Source organism: Eulemur rufifrons, unplaced genomic scaffold, assembly GCF_041146395.1.
Source record: "Eulemur rufifrons isolate Redbay unplaced genomic scaffold, OSU_ERuf_1 scaffold_125, whole genome shotgun sequence".
In the NCBI taxonomy this organism is placed as follows: domain Eukaryota; kingdom Metazoa; phylum Chordata; class Mammalia; order Primates; family Lemuridae; genus Eulemur; species Eulemur rufifrons.
This window is the reverse complement of record NW_027182907.1, coordinates 203556-222988: the sequence shown is the minus strand read 5'-3', so window position 1 is coordinate 222988 and position 19433 is coordinate 203556. Positions and strand designations below refer to the sequence as shown.

The window sequence follows — 19433 nt, the reverse complement described above, 5'->3', positions numbered from 1 at the left end:
TCCCACCCTTAGGTGATTACTGAAGAGAAGTGAAAACTTATGTTCACACAAAAACCTGTACGTGAATGTTTACAGCAGCTTTATTCATGGTTCACGATTACCTTCCCCTTTAAGGTGTACGGGCAACTGCTGTCTTTTTTTTTTTTTTTTGAGACAGAGTCTCACTCTGTTGCCCAGGCTAGAGTGAGTGCCGTGGCGTCAGCTTAGCTCACAGCAACCTCAAACTCCTGAGCTCAAGCGATCCTCCTGTCTCAGCCTCCCGAGTAGCTGGGACTACAAGCATGTGCCACCATGCCCGGCTAGTTTTTTCTATATATATTTTTAGCTGTCCATATAATTTCTTTCTATTTTTAGTAGAGACGGGGTCTCGCTCTTGCTCAGGCTGGTCTCGAACTCCTGAGCTCAAACGATCCACCCACCTCGGCCTCCCAGAGTGCTAGGATTACAGGCGTGAGCCACCGTGCCCGGCCGGGCAACTGTCTTTTAATGGACTCATTTCAGTTTTCTATGTTCACAGACCTGGGCACCACCAGTAATCTTTAAAAATGAATTAGGAGATTGCAAAATAGAACCACTGTAATTTCCGGCTCCGGCTGTCGACAGTGTGACCCAGGTGCATCGGTGCATGGTGACACTCTTGAGTCAGCTCCGCCCGATGTTCCCAAGTTCTTCCTGTGACAGTCGCACCACTGTACGTCCTCAGTCACTGGGCTCACGGGGAAGCCAAACGTCCCGGCTGACTGAGTTTGAGTAAAAAGGCTCAAGACGACAGCCCGTGTGTGAATCGTGGGGGCTGCACCCCGATCTGCAGCGACGTGAGGCTGCAGGATCTCAGCACCTGCCACCTGCCGGGGACCGTTACCACGGTGACGACTTTCTCCACTCTCGAAGACACGCCCATGTGTACGTGGGTCGTTGGGCTGCTTGTCCATTAAAACTACTTTCTCCCGCTCTTGGAAAGCCCCAGGTGTTCCGGGAAGGTCACGGTGCTCTGAGGACGGACAGAGAATCGCTGTAGCCGAGCAGGATCCATCTCCCTCCAGCCGCCTCCGGAAGGCCCGTTCCTCACCCGGCTCGGGCGGGAAGCTGAGCAGGGTCATCACCAGAATGTTCTGGTCTCTCTCTCGACACAAGAGCCTCAGGTCCCTGCATTGCCCTGGCTGGTGCTGAACACGCTCACGGGGACACGGGCTGCACACGGGACCAGAGTGGCCAAAACAGATGATGCGAGTCTCAGAGAACCTGTGGTCCTCGTATAGTCACCAACGGACGGGACCACCGGGGACGCCTCACACGTTGGTCTGAGAGCTGTTCTGGGACGACCTCTTGCAGTATCTTTCCTTAAAGGTCGTTCTACGCCAGAGGACAGCACAGTCGGCCGTGATTAACGCAGCCACTTCTACAGAGACCAAACACGCTGCGGTGTCAGTCCGCAAAACAGCCGAGTAAATCCCGATGCCTCCGCGTATCGCGGGCTGCGTTAGAAAGAAATTAGCTCCAGAGGTCACGATGACACGTGGTGGAATCATTGCTCTCCCTGAAGACGCCTGTCCCCGAGGCAGGACGGCCCTTCCCTGACTCAACTTCCCTCAGCGGATGTCGCGATCCCACCGATCTTCCGCTGCTGTCTGCTCAGAGCAGCCTCTGCTCCGTGTCAGGACCCTCCGCGTCCCACGCACAGAGCCCCAAACCAGGCCTGGGAAAGACACGGCGGCCACGTACCAGCAGAGATGACACCCAGATCGGCTCAGAAACCAAGAGGCCCATTATTTCCGAATCTCTGTCACCTAGAGCAGAAATGCCCTTTGTCACTGACAAATCCCACCCACGTGGAAAGGAAGTCTCCTTGGCGCAGGTGCTGCTGTGTCACCCGAAAAGCGGGTAGGGACGCAGGGAACAGCCGCGCCCGCCTGCCCAGAAGAGCGTTTCCGACGCCGTCCCCGCGGCAGACGACGTCCCCTGTGCCGTGCGGTGGCTGCCGCCTCCGGGCAGTGCTGACCAGGGAAGACCAGACGGGAGGCAGAACCCGCAGCAGGTGTTTCGGCAGCGACCAGCCGTGCAGAATCGCAACTAGTAACTAAGGCGGCAAAAGAGAGACCACGAGGAAGCCAGCATGGCGGTGGCCATTCCAAGAGGGGCTGCGACCTGTAGGACCGAGGGGACGAGGGGACGAGGGGAAGAGGTTGGAGTTATCAAAACTTGGAGCTTGGAGGGGAAGCCCGTGGAGCCAAACCTCCCACCGCTGGGCTGCGGGTGCCGGCGTCCCGACCTCTGCGGGGGCCGAGCTGGCGGGGTCCCGACCTCTGCGGGGGCTTGCGGGGCCGAGCTGGCGGGGTCCCGACCTCTGCTGGGGCTTGCGGGGGCCGAGCTGACGGGGTCCCGACCTCTGCGGGGGCTTGCGGGGCCGAGCTGGCGGGGTCCCAACCTCTGTCGGGGCTTGCGGGGGCCGAGCTGATGGGGTCCCGACCTCTGCGGGGGCTTGCGGGGCCGAGCTGACGGGGTCCCGACCTCTGCGGGGGCTTGCGGGGCCGAGCTGACGGGGTCCCGACCTCTGCCGGGGCTTGCGGGGGCCGAGCTGGCGGGGTCCCGACCTCTGGGAGGGCTCGTGGGGGCCGCGCTGCCGGCGTCTGGGAAAGGCGTGATGGAGCCGGCTCCGCGTTCCTCCGAGTGCGGGAACCGCAGGCTGGATCAGGAACTGACGCAGCCGAGATGAAGATGTTTCTGGCGCTCACAGAAACAGGAAGCGAGGGAAGGAGCAGGTCCCCTCTCAGCCCAGCCGGGCCGTCGGTGCACGGAGCGGACACAGGTCTGCGGAGTCCAGCCCTGGCCGCACACCGCCGTGCGGGGTGCGGCGGGTCTGCAGCCGGGCGGTGGCTTCAATGAAACCGGCGCAGGAAGCCACAGGCCGGGGGGCTGCGAACTTGAGGGGGTTCGTTTGCAGACTGTCAGGCACTAGCTGTGTCACCTCTTCTTCCCTGGTAGCAGTTTAGCTCGGTGACTGCCCGACTCGAGGCCCGTTTCTCAGCGCTCCTGTGCTTGGGTGTGGCCGGCGGGACGTGGACAGAACGTAGCACGAGGCAGGTCCCGCACCCTCAGCCCGGAGACAAGTCCGTGGCCAGGTCCGAAGAGCAGCAGCCTGGCAGGAGCCTGAGCCCCGGCTGTGCAGGCAACGAAGCAAACAGGCTCCAGGAAATGGCTCTCGCGGGGAAGAGGAAACTTGAGCCTCCCGGGCAACAGCCAAGCCCCGCAGGGGACCGACGTCTGAGGGGACTGTCACTCCTGTGGCACTCCCGACAGGTCTCCCCAGTTCAACCCTGGGGCTCGTGGGGGGCGTCACCACCGATCACCTGCCCCTGCAGAGAGAACTCACTCCACAGGAATTTCTTCAACGCAAATCAAAATCACTTGAAAGTCTCATGAAAATGCTGAACCCAAAACACTTTGATAAAGTCTGAAATTACATGGCTCAGTGAAGCACTCTGAATTTTAAAGAAAGATTTTGTGCCCTTCAGGTCTGTTCTACTACATATTTTTCTTATTCATTTTAACTACATCTAGAAACCCCCTAAGAGAATCCACTTCCTGAGCAAGGAAAGTTACAAAAGAGAATGCGCAATGGGCTGGTTTTCGCAAGCAAAATGAAACACTTTTATGTTTTATTCATGCAAAGTGAAAACCTCTCTCCCTTGTAGCATTACAAATTGAATTTGCTCTTGTAAATTGCTGTTAAAAAAAAAAAAGAAATAAAAAGCAAAGGAAAGCTAAAAAAAAAAAAAAGAAGAAAAGCTAAAAAAAAAAAAAAAAGCAAGAGTACAAAGGCCCCTTCTTCCATGGACTGAAAACCCAGGGGACCAATAGGAAGAAACAGAACCTCTCACTGGCAAATATACTTTCTGAATTTACGGGTTCCAAAGCAACGCAGCTGGAGGCCCCCGCAATCCCCGGGTCTTGGTGGGGCCCCGACAGCCTATGTGGATCCCTGGGTGTATTTCCAAATCACGTTTATCTGCTAACATTGAGTGAGAATAACAAGTGATTTAAAAACCTGAGTAATCCAGCCCACATTTCAAAATCATCACCAAGGCGACATAACCTAATTCACCCTGATCTCATTTGGGGGTGGGTGGAGGCTCTTCCTGCTCTGCAGGGCAGCTGGACTCGTTAGTGTCTGGAGCAGCCTCGCACCCTCTGCATCCCATGAAAAATTGTCCCTGAAGCCTCCCTGAGCTCCGCCTCCTCCCTGACCCATCCTGTCTCTGACAGGAGGCCATGCAAGCAGCTGCATCTGCCGGCACACGTTGCTTTGGAAACCCAGAGCTAACGCTCATCAAGCACTTGCCATGTCCCGGGCACTGTGTACACGCACACACACACCACATGCTGTGGTCCTCACCATGATGCCCATTTCACAGATAAGGAAAACTGAGGCTCAGAGAGTTTGAATAATTTTGTCAACTGGAGTTTGAATCATTTGTTTCTCTCCGGACATGTAGTGTTTGGCCTCACTTTAAAGAGTTGGGGTGAGCTGAAAATCCCCTCACTAAAACCCACTGATGGCCTGACCGTAAGAAAACCCACCCTCATCTAGCTGTGCACATATGCCATGGCCTCCACCTTGGCTCCTGCCTTAAAATAAAAACCACTTAGAGGACAGGAACCAGGAAGGGATCATGCATCTGACATGCAGGTCCCTCTACCACTGCTAAACGTTTCTAATGACGACCAAACAGCGTCAGATGTTTCCCTCATAAAATTAATCAATTCACGTCGACACATCGAGTCCAATGCTACAGCCCCGGCGAGCAATGAATGACAGGCATGAGCCCCCCAACCCGTCCCCCAAAGCCTCTGGACCGGCCATCACCCCTCACCATTCCGTTTCAAAAAGCTCAAAGATGCAACTGTGCCCCAGAAAGGTTCATCTAGTCGGCAGTCAGAGGACATTCCAGCTCCCTCTGCAGACCATTTCTCACGTCCGCTCCAGCACAGGCGCTCGGTCTCTGATTGACGACTGCTTAGCCAATGGCCCTTCCCTGCTGGTTTAGGGCCTGAAACTGAATCAGATGCACTCATCGCCAGCCCTGGTTGACAGAGGCTGAGATAAGCCAACGGAGAACCCCCAGGAGAGAGAGGAACACGGGACATAGTAAAACCAGAAGGCCCAGGAACGGAACCACGAGCCCATGACAGTCGTCTCTCTGGCATCTGAGATTCTCACCTGCTTTTGCAAAGCTCTTGTCCATTTCCAACAAAGCAACAACTATTCATCCTATAGCGCGCCCCTAAATACCAGCTACGAGATCCTCTGGTACCTTGAAAACTGCCAAACATTGACTATAATTTAAGAATTAATCACATTTAACGTAGCCAGTTAACAATGGTCTCCAAGCATGATGTCTGTGATAACTGCTACTTTATTAGCTAGAATATGTGCTTGAAAATCAGAACTTCCTTGTTTCCAGTCATCCTGGAGAACAGAAAATTCCCACTACATCTAAGTAAGAAGCATTTCTTTTAAGTAACAGATCTTTAGTAGAATTTCAGAAGGACACAGATCGAATGGAATTTGGTATGACCAGACCTTTCAGGTGTTAACGTTTAGCCAGTCCCAAGCCCCAGAAACCCCTGATAGCCGCAATTTAATGCTCTAGGCTCGCGATTAAAGGCCGTGCAGCCTCCCCTGTTGGGCGCGCCCTCCGTGGAGAACACGGGTGGCGGGGGGGAACTGAGACGCAGGGAAGCTACTAAATGAAACAGAATTGATTGAAAAAGACCCCAGAGAAGAGGGAAAACAGGGTTCAGACTGCCTGGGTGGGCTGCAACGCAGTGGAACGAGGGTGATCAGGAGGGGACGCAGAACTCGGAGGCGGGACCCCGGGTTCCTGGAACGTGTGAGGCCCAGAAACGAGGAGGGAGGAAGCTTGGGAGGTTGGAGAGGCAGGAAGAGGGACGCGCTTTAATTCTTGCGTTTCCAAGCAGAGTCTACCGTCTGGTGCTGCGTTCCCTGAAATGCCGCGAGCCCCCCCCGCCCCCCGCAGTGGTGTTGGTCACATCGGGCACCGGGGACGCAGATGGCGCCATGGGGACTCACCGGCCGTTGTCGCGGCCCACGCCCCACACGCGGATGCTCACGATGGGCTGGGCGTGCAGCACGGAGCGGTCCATGGGGTCCACCAGGCTCAGCAGCTCATTCTCCAGGACCAGGTCCATGTCCTTGCCCTGGGGCCAACGAGAAAACAGGCTGTCTCCCTCCGCGGCCGACACCCTCACCGGGTTTGTGGCCACCTAGGACGTCACGTCAACCACCAAAAGACGCCACCTTTGGGGCTGTAATTTGTTTTTCCAAGAGAGAAACATCCTCTCTTTCCGGACTAAAATATTCATAGATCTCTCACATTCTCCTCACGTACCCGATTTCTCTCTCCCTCTCCGAGTCTTCTGAGATGTGTCCCTGCCCTGCTTTCCGGCCTGCTCTTGTTTTTAATTATTTACACTTCTGAGTCTTGAAGACAAAAGGCTACCGGGGTTTCCTGGAGAATCTGGTCGGCACTGACCCCCACGCCCACTGAAATCCCATAACCGTCCCCACCTCTCGGCCAGACCCGCCCACCAAGCACCCCCTTGGCCTTCCCAGGCCCTGATGCCGTCTCCATTGTCACACGTGTCCTGCGTGACCCAGCAAACAGCACACACAGCTCTGTGAGGCGTCTCAGCACTCAGGACAGCTGACGTCTATGTGACTCTTCATTACATCTAAGATGTCATGCTCTGTGCTCGGAATGGCTCTGTGAGAGCCTAGGGTGTCATCTCCACTTAGCAGGTGAGGAAACTGAGGCTTCCAGGCTGAGTGGCTCGCTCAAGGTCTGACACAGAACCTGTCACGGGCACTGTTGTGACAGCCACCCGGGCCAGTGCCCAAGCTCCTCCCCTCCTGCTTGGCTGTCCCGCCTCCCCACGCCTGTTGGCTCTCTGAGGGCAGGGACGCTGGACTACGTGACTCTGCTCCCTGCGATCCCTCAGGTGTATTTTCTAGAAATCACTGCACATCTGTGCACAGCTGCACGGCAGTCCAGGTAGAAGACCCAGCCAGGTGGAACAGTGAGGCTCTGGGGAGGTCTTCAGGTCCCAAAGTGAGACCGGTAAATTGCTCTTTGGTGTAGTTTTCATTTTTTTTTTTTTTTTTTTGAGACAGAGTCTCACTTTGTTGCCCGGGCTAGAGTGAGTGCCGTGGCGTCAGCCTAGCTCACAGCAACCTCAAACTCCTGGGCTTAAGCGATCCTCCTGCCTCAGCCTCCCGAGTAGCTGGGACTACAGTCATGTGCCACCATGCCCGGCTAATTTTTTCTATATATATTTTAGTTGGCCAGATAATTTCTTTCTATTTTTAGTAGAGACGGGGTCTCACTCTTGCTCAGGCTGGTCTCGAACTCCTGACCTTGAGCGATCCACCCGCCTCGGCCTCCCAGAGTGCTAGGATTACAGGCGTGAGCCACCGCGCCCGGCCCTCATTTTGTTTTTTAGAGACAAGATCTCACTCTGTCACCCAGGCTGGAGCGCAGTGGCGTGATCATGGCTCACTGCAGCCTCGAACTCCTAGGCTCCAGCGATTATCCCGCCTCAGTCTCCCGAGTGCGGGGGACTCTGGTGTGCACCACCACACCTGGCTAATTTAAACATTTCCTTTAGATTTGGGGTCTTGTTGTGTTGCCCAGGCTATTCTCAAACTCCTGGTCTCAAGAAATTCTCCCACCCTGGCCTCCCAAAGTGATGGGATTACAGGCGTGAGCCACAGTGCCAGGTTTAGTATAGATTCTGAGAATGATGTTTTAGGTTCCCACGGAAGATTCTCAGAATGAATGCAGCTCCAGTGATCAGGGTGGCACGGATGGTGTATCAAGGCCTCTGCCAGCCAACGCTGGAACTGTGGCCAGTGCCGACAGCTGGGATCCAGTATGATCTCAAATCTTCCCAAAGAGCAGCTGAGCTCTCTGTTTACAATGAAAGCACTGGCAGAAAACACAGCTCGTGCAGACCGTTGTGGCCACGCAGATTCCATGGAGCCTGGAGGCTGCCTCAGAACTATGGCACCTCCAAATGTCAGCCATTCACGTTAGTAAAAATCACAACCTACTTCCTTCTAAATCCTGGCTGAGAATTGCTCTTTTGGAGGAATAGCATTTTGACTAAAGGAGAAAGAGTACAGCTGGATAATTTGGCAGGAAAAATAGGCCTGGGTGTTGGGTGGGAGGTGATGCCGTGGAGGACGGTAAAGCCAGACACCAACAGAGCACAAACAGCTTTCCTCACACAGGAGAAGACTCTTCCAGCTGCCCCACCACGGCTGGGGTCTAGGAGTCTGCCTGGCAGGTCATTTCAGCGCCATCTTAGGGGAGACAGACTCCACCACGGAAAGGCTTGGGGACCTACCTCCCAGCCTGACGAGGTGCTAGGACACGTGAGCAGAGTCCCAGACAGCCCGGTGGAAAGGCAACGCTTCCCACCAGCGCTGCTGACCGGGCAGGTGCAGTTGAGCACGCCCACGGACAGGCTCTTCCCAGGTGCTCCCAGCCTGCCTGTTCTACAGGGTTCGGAGCACGGGGGGATATGGCTTTTCCTGTTTGATGCGACTTTTATACAGATTTGGTATTTGTACTTATTTCTTTCCTGAAATCATCTCAACTAATGTTTCAAAATGGAATCACTTTGTTGAAAACGAGAAAGAATGTATAGGTATCTGTTCCATAACTCATGTACAATGTTGATTTTCAGTCTGTGAATGAAGACAAATGTGCTATTAAAGGATAATTCGTCAACGTTTTAGGCAGGGGCATCAACACGTGTGTGTGTGTGTGTGTGTAAATCACGCCTTCCCCTGAGAACACGGGTCTTCTTCCTGGAAATCTGCGCTCACACCCGATTTTGCACACGTGTTTAGGGAAGTTCTGGCCCCTAATGTTCACCCACGGGCCCCCGGGGACTCGGAAAACCGGGCTACGCCTCGTCACTTGGCTGCTGAGAAATGTGCGCTCCCAGGTCCCCGTCCCCGCTGAGATCCTGCGGGGCGAGGGGGCCGACCACGCGGTGCCCGGGCGGCCCTTCCCGCCTCCCGGGAAAACGCACCTAGGAAACCCGCGGAGCCCCCAGGACGGCGTCTCGCCGGGCTGGGGGTTTCCTGAAACGCAGGCGGACGCCCACAAACCCGCCCTTCGCCCCCGCGCGCCACGCACCTCTCCCCAGATGCCGACGGTGTCCCGGATGTCGTTTTTGCAGTAGGACAGCTGCCGGATGCAGTTGTTGACGGCGACGCTGCTCTTCCCGGGGGCGAGGTCCTCCTCCGCCATCTCCACCCAGCCCAGAGAGCGCACCGCGAAGCGCTGCAAGACACGGCGGGGGACAGGGGTCACTCACCGGCCACAGCCCTGGGCAGCCACAGGGCCTGTGCTCAACGTGTGTAGCTGCCTCTTCACGCCCAACCACTGCACTCGGTTTACAAACCCACGATTGTCGGAAAATCAAACTGTGACCTTTTTCCGCTATTGCAAAAAAAAAAAAAAAATGTAGTGATGAATATCTTATTGCCCAGCTTGTGTATTTGTGTTCAGATGTTTCCCTTAAAAACGATCCCCAGAAGTAAAGCTGCAGAGCTGATGTGGGCAGGGATTTCTAAGCTCTCGTTATCTATTATTAGGTGGTATTTCTATTAGTGAGAAACGCAACCCCAGATCTGTTACTTGTCAAGCACCTAGAAAAAGAGAGCAGACAAAGTGAAGTAAGTATGTGCTAGGTGCGTGTTTCTGATAACAGCAAAGCACAATGCTTCCTCTGATGCCCAGAAAGGAGGAAAATGGGGAAACACGTGAACTCATGGTGAGAGACAGGTCTGAGGTCCTACAGAATTCACGATTAGCACCAAATCCTGAAACACCCGTAGAGCTGATGGACTTGTGTGATTTTAAAGCACAAACACCATTTATTCTTTTCTCACTTAGAGATAATCTGTTTGAGATCATGCCTCTTGAGTCTTCTTTTTTAAAGCTCTGTTCTATTTTTTTAATTTGATCAAAAAGCATTACTTGCTTACTTTAACAAGTAAAAAAACCAAAGATGAAAAAGAAAAAAAATCCACGGTACGTGAGGCCGATCTGCCCACAGCTTCTGCCCTGCTGGGAACGGCCAGGCAGCCGCACGGCCCGAGCCGGGTCTCGCACTTGTCCCCGTGGCCCCGGCCCTGCAGGGCTTCCGAGTCACGGTCCCGTCCGAGCTGCACCAGCAGCAGAAGCAGCCGCCTCCCCAGGGTAGGGGGCCGGCACGGGGCTGCGCTGCTTTGGGGCCAACAGACGGGCTCTTGGGCAGCAGTCCGGCAAGGCTCCCACAAGCTGACTTGGGAACACAAGGATGGACGGCAGTGAAGCGTCCTCGAGTGACCTCACAGTCTAGTCCGACCCTCCCCACCCAGCCCCCAATCCCAGCTTCCGGATCAGACCAAGCGCCTGCTTCCTGATCTGCTGATCACACTTTTTTAGGGGGAAAAGCCCACCAAAACACCAAAGACAAACAGTGCATTTAGCAAACACACAGTGATCCTCACGGCTTAGAGACGAGGTTGCATGGCCCCCCCTGTGGCTGAGCCACCGACCACGCACACGGTGTCCTGTACACGGGAACCAGGCAGAGGAGAGAGAGCAGCCAGAGCACCTACTCAGGCCCTGTCTCCTGGGCGAGGATCGGGTGCGCCCATCACACTTCACCGGCACACGAGCACTCGCCGCAGGACCTGCTCCTGGGGGAGGGGAGGCCCCAGGGCTGCCGTGCCTCGGTGGGCCTCCCGCCCTTTGCAGCTCCACTTTCTCGGCCCCAGACCACACTGTCTCTCCAGATGGACACACCGGACACGCCACAGGGGCGACCACCTAATGCCCTGTTGTATTGAAACTCACAACCTTACGGTCTCAGCCCCCAAGCGCCCACGTGTTGCTACTTCTCAGGCAACACCTGCCGCTCACTGACTCCTCCTCCATGCTGGCTCCCAGCACAGGCCCCGGTCAGCAAAATCGCAATGTCCCAGCCGACGCCCCCACGGGCCATTTCAACCCTGTCACCGACCACCTCCATTCACACGTCAAAACTATTAACTCGGTTAATCCTCACCTCAACCCTTCTCCCCAACACTAGGTCACTGCACCCATTTTAAAGACAAGCAAACCGAGCGAAGCACAAAGCAGGTGAAGTCGTGGACCTAGGACTCAGGCCGGGGCAGTCTGGTGTCTGTGGCCCACTTAGCCGCTCTGCCCTGTGCCTCTGAGCTGTCACCGCAGGGACGTGGGACGGGCTCTGCCCACGAAGCAGGCTCAGGAAACAGGGACCTCAGTGCCGTCTGGAGCCTTCCCAGCTCACGAGTAGGAACAGCCTGGATGCCAGTCTCGGCATCTGCCGTCCCCGACCCTGGGCAAGTTACTCACTAAGTTCCAATTTCTTTCATTTGTAAAAGTGGGAATAATAATAGTTTCCACAGAGGGTTTTGAATGAGGTAGAGAATTAGGCACAGAAGAAACAGTAACAGCTGCTGAATGGTTGAGTGAATGGACATGGCGCCACGAAAATCTTCACCAGAGTCATCGAGGGAACAGAAGACTTGCACTTAGGGTGACCACAGGCCCCAACCTTCCCCAAGACAGTTCTGGTGTCCACAAAAGTATTAAGAGCAGCCCCTTTCACTCCTAAAAGTGTCCTGAGTTAGATGATAAATTATATAATTACCCGAATTGAAATTCCAGTGGATTTTGCCTCTGGCATGGAAACGGGCTTGGACAGGGGGGTGTGATGTACCCAAGTGGAAATGGGGATCAAGGGCAACAGAAGCTTCAAATATTGCAAGTCACAAAAGGGAAAAAAAGATCAACAGAAGCTGCGATCAGTGGAGCGTCTCAGTGGTTCTGACCCAGGAGAACCCGAGGACACCAGGGTCACCGTGGACAGGTCACAGTGTCTTAAACCCAGAAGTCAGGGACACACTTTCCCCTCCGTCCATCGCTGCCTACTGCGAAATTCTACAGCAACGAATACTCGGAAAAATTCACTAACAATAAGGTAAAAAAATAACACTGGCCTTTTGTTCCTTGAGTCCCAGAACACACGGATTTCAATCTAAACAAGCTCACTAAAAATCCAGAGTTTCATCTCTGGCTTATAAATGTGAATCATCCAACCTCACTACAGCACATTAAGAATATTGTTTTCTCACGCTCAATGAGAAAATAAAAAGAGCTTGAACTATATTATTATCGTGAATTTATTTAAGATCATTTTCCTTGTGCAATCCTGCTACTGTTTTAATTTAGTTTCTGCTTTGAAAAGCTTCACCAACACTCCACGTGGCCAGAGGAGGAGGAAACAGGCGTCTGGGGAACTGAGCTGGGCCACAGAGCAACCTGCACGGCTCGCTGCTGCCCCCAAGTGGCCACGAAGGTTATAGCCACCACTTCTCTTTTTCTTTTCTTTTCTTTCTTTCTTTTTTTTTTTTTTGGAGATAGGATCTTGCTCTGTCACCCTGGGCTAGAATGCAGTGGTGTCATCATAGCTCACAGCAGCCTCAAACTCCTGGGCTCAAGTGGTCCTCCTCAGCCTCCTGAGTAGGTGGAACTACAGGCACCACCACACCTGGCTAATTTTTTCTACTTTTGGTAGAGACGGGGTTTCGCTCTTGCTCAGGCTGCTCTGACCTCAAGCGATCTTCTTGCCTCAGCCTCCCAGAGTGCTGGGATTACAGGCGTGAACTGCGCCCGGCCACCAATACTTTTCCTTAAACTCCAGGAAGTGATGCTTAAGAAAAGCTCAAAATATTCAGTCAAGTCACTTGCCCTTTAAAATATTTTTTTCAAAATTTGAAAACAAAAAAATCCAACAATTGCCTTTGCTTCATGCTCATTCTTCAATAGCTCTTGACCAGAAGCACAAACAAGAGTGCTGGTTCAGGGTGTGACTGTCATCAGCCCTTCCTGGACGGATTCGCTGGACCGACACACGTGGCTGCTTCTGCCTGAGGCTGCTCAGTGCCGCGACCGTTCACGCCGGAATTCTCTGCCAGGATCCCGCCCGGTCAGGTTCACGCACCTGCTGCCCGACACTGTCGGGGTGACCACTGCCGCCACCACCGCCGGCTCACGGCTGTCACCTCAGCTGTTTCCTGCCTCACCCCCCGCCCCAGGGGAAGGGGGAAGTGGACTCCCCTCGATTAGCTTTGCAGCATCTGCCTCCACTGGGCACAGCTGGACAACGACGCATCTTGTTTCGGCAGCGCCCTGAAAAACTGGGGGCTCATCCAGGCAAGTGCTGTGACCAGAAGTCAATGAGGGAGAGGAAGCCGTGGTTCTGCCAGGAACACAGCACTACGCTTGGCCGTGTTGGCAAATAAAAGGAGGAAAACTGTTCTAGAAACACAAAAGCTGTCCTCCGGGCCAGCAGGCAAAGGAACAGCCGAGCCCGTGGCAGCGAGTGTCCAAACCAGGGCGGCGAGCCTGGCATCAGCCCCGTCACGCGGTGGGCAGATGGCTTTGCGTCTCTCTGCTCCTTCCGCTTCCTCCAAGGCTTGGAGAGATGATCTCCATTTCCCCTGTGAATGCCAACCCGAAAGCCAGGCACGAGGGGACGGTCACGTTCTGCCAGGACAGGCAGGTCCGTCACGGGCTCTGGGCCTTGCTTTCCTGATTCAGGCGTGTCGGTATCTGCCACCCTTCGTGAAGGTTTTTACTGTGAATGACTGACCCGCGGGGATGACACCTGTTACATCCTACGTGCTCCCGGTGACACGAATTCGCCCTCTTCCAGTCGGGAGGGAGAGGCCGTTTCTCCACCCCTGATCTGACCACAGGAAACGGTGGACGTGGCGTGGTGCCACTGCCAGGAAGAGCCACTTCTGGTGGCTTCAGCGTCCTGCATCTTGGAAGCCAGACTCCAGACAAGGACACAACTGCCACCCAGAGACCCGCGCCAGGAGGAGCCCGAGCCACACAGAGAGGCCGCGGAGGGTGGGAGGGGGAAGAGGAGGAAGAGGAGCCCTGGCCACCGGGCGCTTTTGGGAAGAAGCCGTCTTGGAAATGGGTCCTCCGGCCCCCGCCATCCCCAGCTGGACCAGGAAGGAAATGGCACCGCGGAATCCGCCCCAATTCCCGAACCCACAAAACCACGAGCAAAATAGACGATTGTTTTAAGTCACCAAGCTCTGGTGCAGTTTGGTGCATCGTACATAGAAACAGATAACAGAAACAATGTTACCCACAGCATTGGACAAACACAGATGGACCCCGTCTTAAATCTGTTCCCAAAAGCATCTGCTGAAAATGAACACAAATTTACATACAAAATCATCTCCATAGCTTCCTCACTCGCGTTTATTGAAGAGGATGGGGGAGGGGAGAGAATCACTGAGTCCTGTACCATCTAAGCGCACTCAGAGGCCTGGGCACCATCTCCTCCCGGAAACCACATGGGCCGCCCCGTCCTCCAGCCAGGGCAGGCGCCTCCGCCTCACCCTGCATTCCTGATGCAGCAGCTCAGCCCTCGGCACTGAATTTGCCCGTCTGTCGTCTGTTCTTTGAGGACAGAGGCCGTATCGATTCCTCCTTGTAGTGGGCATAGCGTTAACAACAACGGCTAATGCCTATTATGGGCGAGGGGCTGTTGCAAGCATTTGACGTATATTGTGTGTCTATAGTATGTCAGCTCCACGTTTCCAATAGCCGTGTGAGGGTGGGAACCACCATTACCCTCACTCTGCAGATGGGGCAGGGGGAGGCTGAGGAACTCGCCCGAGGTTCCCAGCCCGTGAGCAGCGGAGCCTGGCTTCGAACCCCAGACGGCTGAGTGCAGAGTCCGGGCTCCTGACCATCACACCATTCATTAAGCATAGATGCTCCTTTAGCATGGAGCATTCAGTAAATATCTTTGACTCAATTAATGAATCAACAATGCAAATCAATCCAAACCCCACACAGATCAGGATTTCTGAAAGAAGAAACCTGTACTACATGAGTAGAAATCAGTTATGAGAACTACACACAGCCATAAAACCCCACATAACTGCTAAGTAATGATAATGAATTTGCTACACAGACCAGAAGTAAATCTGAATGAGGAAAGACACTCCCCACCGTTTCCTGTTTATCTATGAGTGCTAATCTCGTCAGTAGCCACTAATACAATTACTCCATGAAAATCTATGCTAACAGGAACCAAGGGAGAGCACAGATACATCAGCTCACAGATGACTATTAGAATTTCACGTTCGTTCACCATTCATCTCAGAAAGTTCCTCGGTCAGACCTCACCAGCAGATGATTCGTGCCCTCTCCTGCCCCTTCCTCTCCCCCTGGGCAGGTCGCAACAGAAGGGAAAGGACCCAGCGCAGCTTTCACAAAACCCAGTGCCTGGACCCCAAATCCCTGAGCAGCTGAGAACTGGCTGCAAACGGCGGGAACCGAGCCGGCAGGTTGTGCAGGAAGCCGGTGCCGACTTCCCGCAGAAGATGCGCCAAAATGACGGTTCCTTTTTTTAAGTCGAGTGTCGAACTTACAGCGTTGTTATTCGGGGTTGTCTGTAGACCGTCAGTCGCAGGTGACGCTGCATCACCCGCAGGCTCGGAAACGCAACCCCTTTCCCGCCCCGGAACTGAGCCAGGGCGTGGCCACCGGAGCCCTGCGGAGGACGGGGCCACGTGGGCGTGGGCGTGGGCGAGGGCGAGGGTGAGGGTGAGGGTGAGGAGGAGGAGGTGTCTGTCCTCAAGCCAGGCCCTTCCACTCCGCTCTCCCATTCCAGACTCCAGCAACTCCGCTCCTCAGTCCCACATTCCCGCCGCCAAAGTGATCTTCACGCGGAGGCAGCGAGGACCGGAGCAGGTGGGCGTGAGGCTTGCTCGGGCTTTGCAGCCAAACGCACGTGAGCCGAGTCCTTCTCCAGACCTGAGCGCACATCACACTGAACTACTTCATCGGGAATCTGAACACTTCTCAGGACCAGAAGTGGCTCCTAATTCGATGGCATGTGTCTTTCCTCGATGAGAAAGCCGAAACCCGGAGAATCTGAAGCGTGGGACAGTACGATCTGCCTCACTCATTTCCCTGACTGCGAACTGCAAAGCACGATGTTCTCTCAGCAGCACTAAGAACCTGTCCTCGCCAACAGCCCGGGACAGTTGGACGCACAGGGGCGGAGACGGCGCGGGCAGGGCGAGGGTCAGAGGCTCGGCAGACACCTGGCAGGTCGCGTCCTCGCCAGCCAGTTGTGCAGCCCGGGACCCACCTGCTCCACCTGTGCGAGGACGACCCTGAGGTCACGAAGGTCACCTCCAGCTCAGGGATTCTGATTCCAGGGGGACGTGGGCGTCATTCCCACTGCGCTCCACCAGGTGGCGCCCACTGCTCACAGCCGTCCGCGCAGGGGACAAAGGACGGGGGGACGGCAGGTGATCCTCAAAGCATCGCGGTTTCTACAATTCCATCGTACCTGGGTTTTATTCTGACGCTAAGCGGTCAGCCAGCCATGTGCCGAGGGAAAGGGGCTAAACTCGGATTCTGGAGAAGCTGCTCAAGGAGGGTGAGCGCCGAGGACAGACAGGGGACAGGGGGACAACTGCCGGCCCCCCGGACGTGCAAGGACACGCGGGCACTGGGGACGACCACCCACAACAGGTGATGAAATCGTCAAAGCCTTTTCACGTGGAGAAGTGACACGTAACAGGCAGAGAGACAGACACGATGGGAGACGCATCCGAGACCGCAGCGGCGGGTAGTTCGAGTTTACAGGTGCGCGGGGCTGAGCGCAACGCGGGGTTCCGGAACAGAGAAGGGACGTCAGGAGGAAAGCGGTAAAATCAGAACAAAGCGTTCGGCGAGCAGTGTCGTGCCACGTCGGCTTCTTAGTTTCAGCAAACGCACGGTGGTCGGTCGGGAAGACGCCACGTTAGGGAAACGGGCGAGGGAGAGACGGGAACTTGGCACTATCTTTCCAACTTCTCCATAAATCTAAAATCACGCCAAAGTAAAAATTTTGTTGTGAACATGCCTGGAAAAAATAAGAGGAAAAAATGGCCAAGAATGGACAGAAACACAGTTTTCACAGCCAATGTCCTGTTCTGTGAGCATTCATTAAGGGGGAAATTTTAAAACTAGGGGGTCGTAGCTCACCCCCTCATGCAACAAAACTAAGACGAATAAATAAAAATGACAGAGCCCAGCGTCAACGGGGATGCGGCCAGAGAAGCATGTTCTAGAATCTCACTGTCGGGAGCACAGGCTGCTGCAGGCTGTCTGGAAAGCAATTTTGCAGTAAGTGACAGAAGCCGTAAAACTGACGGCCTTTGACCTGGTAACACCAGTTGTAGGAAGCTACACCGAAGCTGTAATTTAAAAGAAAAAAAAAATCACCTGTTTTCATGAAATTGCAGCTCTGCTCTGCAGTGTGGAGACAGCTTCTGACTCCGGCGCTAGACAGATTGTGTGCTAGTAATTACACGGAATATTATAATGAAGGTAAGAATGATAAATCTGAGAATTATGGAAAGGAACATGTGCAATGAGTTTCAGAGAGCTCACGGCCTGACCACAGCGTCCCAGACTGGGGCCTGAAACAGGAAAGGACATTAGTGGGAAAATGTGAATAAATGCTTAATCACATGGTATCAATATTAATTTCTTAGCTGTGATCAATGTACCATGATCATGAAGATGTTCACAGTAGAGAAAGTTAGGTGAAGGATATACGGAAACATAATCTTTACAACTTTTCTATAAATCTACAGTTATTTCAAAATAAAAAGTTAAAATAAATAGAGAACTTGGAATTATATACAAACACACACATATTGCTATCAAGTACAAAATATTCTGCTCACGCCTGTAATCCTAGCACTTTGGGAGGCAAAGTGGGAGGATCGCTTGAGGTCAGGAGTTCAGACAGGCCTGAGCAACATAGCATGACCCCATCTCTACAAAAAATACAAAAATTAGCCAGGCAAGGTGGCTCACACCTGTAGTCCCAACTGCTTGTGAGGCTGAGGCAGGAGGATCACCTGAACCCAGGAGTTTGAGGTTGCTGTGAGCTAGGCTGATGCCATGGCACTCTAGCCCGGGCAACAGAGTAAGACCTTATCTCAAACAAACAAACAAACAAACAAAAAAACCAAACAAACAAGTACAAAGCATTTATTGTATAAAAAATTAGGTAGGCTTGAGAAACATTTTCAGAGTTAGAAGAAGACTTCGCTCCTTGGGAGAATGTGTGTGTGTGTCTGTGTGTGTGGTTATTTTACGGTGTCACTGTTTAGAGGTTTCACTGAATAATTGATCACCAAGAAGCCCAGATTCCAAGTGGAGGGAGAGGATTCTACATCCTGACCGTCTAACAACGATTTTCATTTTTTCACTACGTAAGTGTTAAGTAGGGAGCAAGGAAGTCATTTTCTATAATTATTTTTTTGGTAATCATCTTGCACAGACTATATTTAGAATTTACTAGACTTAAATATTATTTTTAAAGCAAGGATATTTTCTGTGTATTTGGGGCCACTCAGTGCCCTGGTCCTTGGCAGACTGCAAGAATGAACAGGGTTATCTAAAGCGAGTAACTTACTCCTACAAAGCAGCTTGAACACCCAGAAAACCCAGGTCCGGCCACTTTCCCTGCGGGGGGCTGGCTCGGGGACCCCAGCACATGGAGCCGGCAGGAGTCACTAAGAGGGTGACGGGGAGGACCCGGGCGGGAAGCTCCTCCAAAGTGGCTTCATTACAGTCGCTTCTAAACCTGGGGACTTCTTCAAAATTTGTAAACGAAAATTTTTTTTCATGTAGGGCTGTTGCATTTTGAAATATGTATTTGGAAATTCTGAAAGAACATCTTGGCCTTCCACATAAGGCTGCCCTGGCCCAGCTCCAGGAGGTCGGGGTGACCCAGCATCCCCGGGAGCAGCACAGACGACTCCTCATCTCCCCGCCCCCTGCCAGTCCTGTCACCACAGTCTCGCCCAGCCCCGCGTCCTCCTGTTCCAGGCCCAGCTGTCCTCAGGAGCCCAGTTGAAATTACGCTACTGAGAGAGGGTCTGCAGATACCTGCGGCCCGTCCCTCCCTCTCAGAGTCCAGGGCTCACCCCGGCCTCACGATGGACCAGGGAAGCCGGTCCACACCGTCGCACCCTCCAGCAATTCACTTGCCGTGAGTTCCCAGAAGTCTGTTCAGAGCTTTTATGGAACCAACGTGAGACACACAGCCGGGAGGGACAGAGACAAAGCCCCACCTGCCGCCCTGGTGTAACCGACCCCCGTCCTCCCATCCCTGCCATGGCGTCTACGTCCGCCCAGGCCTCGCGGGCCCGGGCGCTGGGCTCAGCTCCACACCGGGCTCCGCAGGTGCCAGCACGCGGCCCCCAGGGGTGCACACAGACACTT

At 53.9% G+C, this 19433-nt stretch overlaps 1 protein-coding gene across 1 annotated transcript in view; it reads right to left on the bottom strand.

Moving 5' to 3' along the window:
* LOC138379713 (amyloid beta precursor protein binding family B member 2-like) overlaps nucleotides 1–19433 on the bottom strand; it is a 171755-nt gene that overhangs the window by 31499 nt on the left and 120823 nt on the right. The window contains exons 11-12 of the mRNA XM_069464836.1: nucleotides 9228–9374; nucleotides 6092–6219 (exon numbers count right to left, since the gene is read on the bottom strand). Of these exons, the coding sequence (XP_069320937.1) occupies nucleotides 6092–6219; nucleotides 9228–9374 (275 nt within the window). The remainder of the gene's footprint in view (nucleotides 1–6091; nucleotides 6220–9227; nucleotides 9375–19433) is intronic.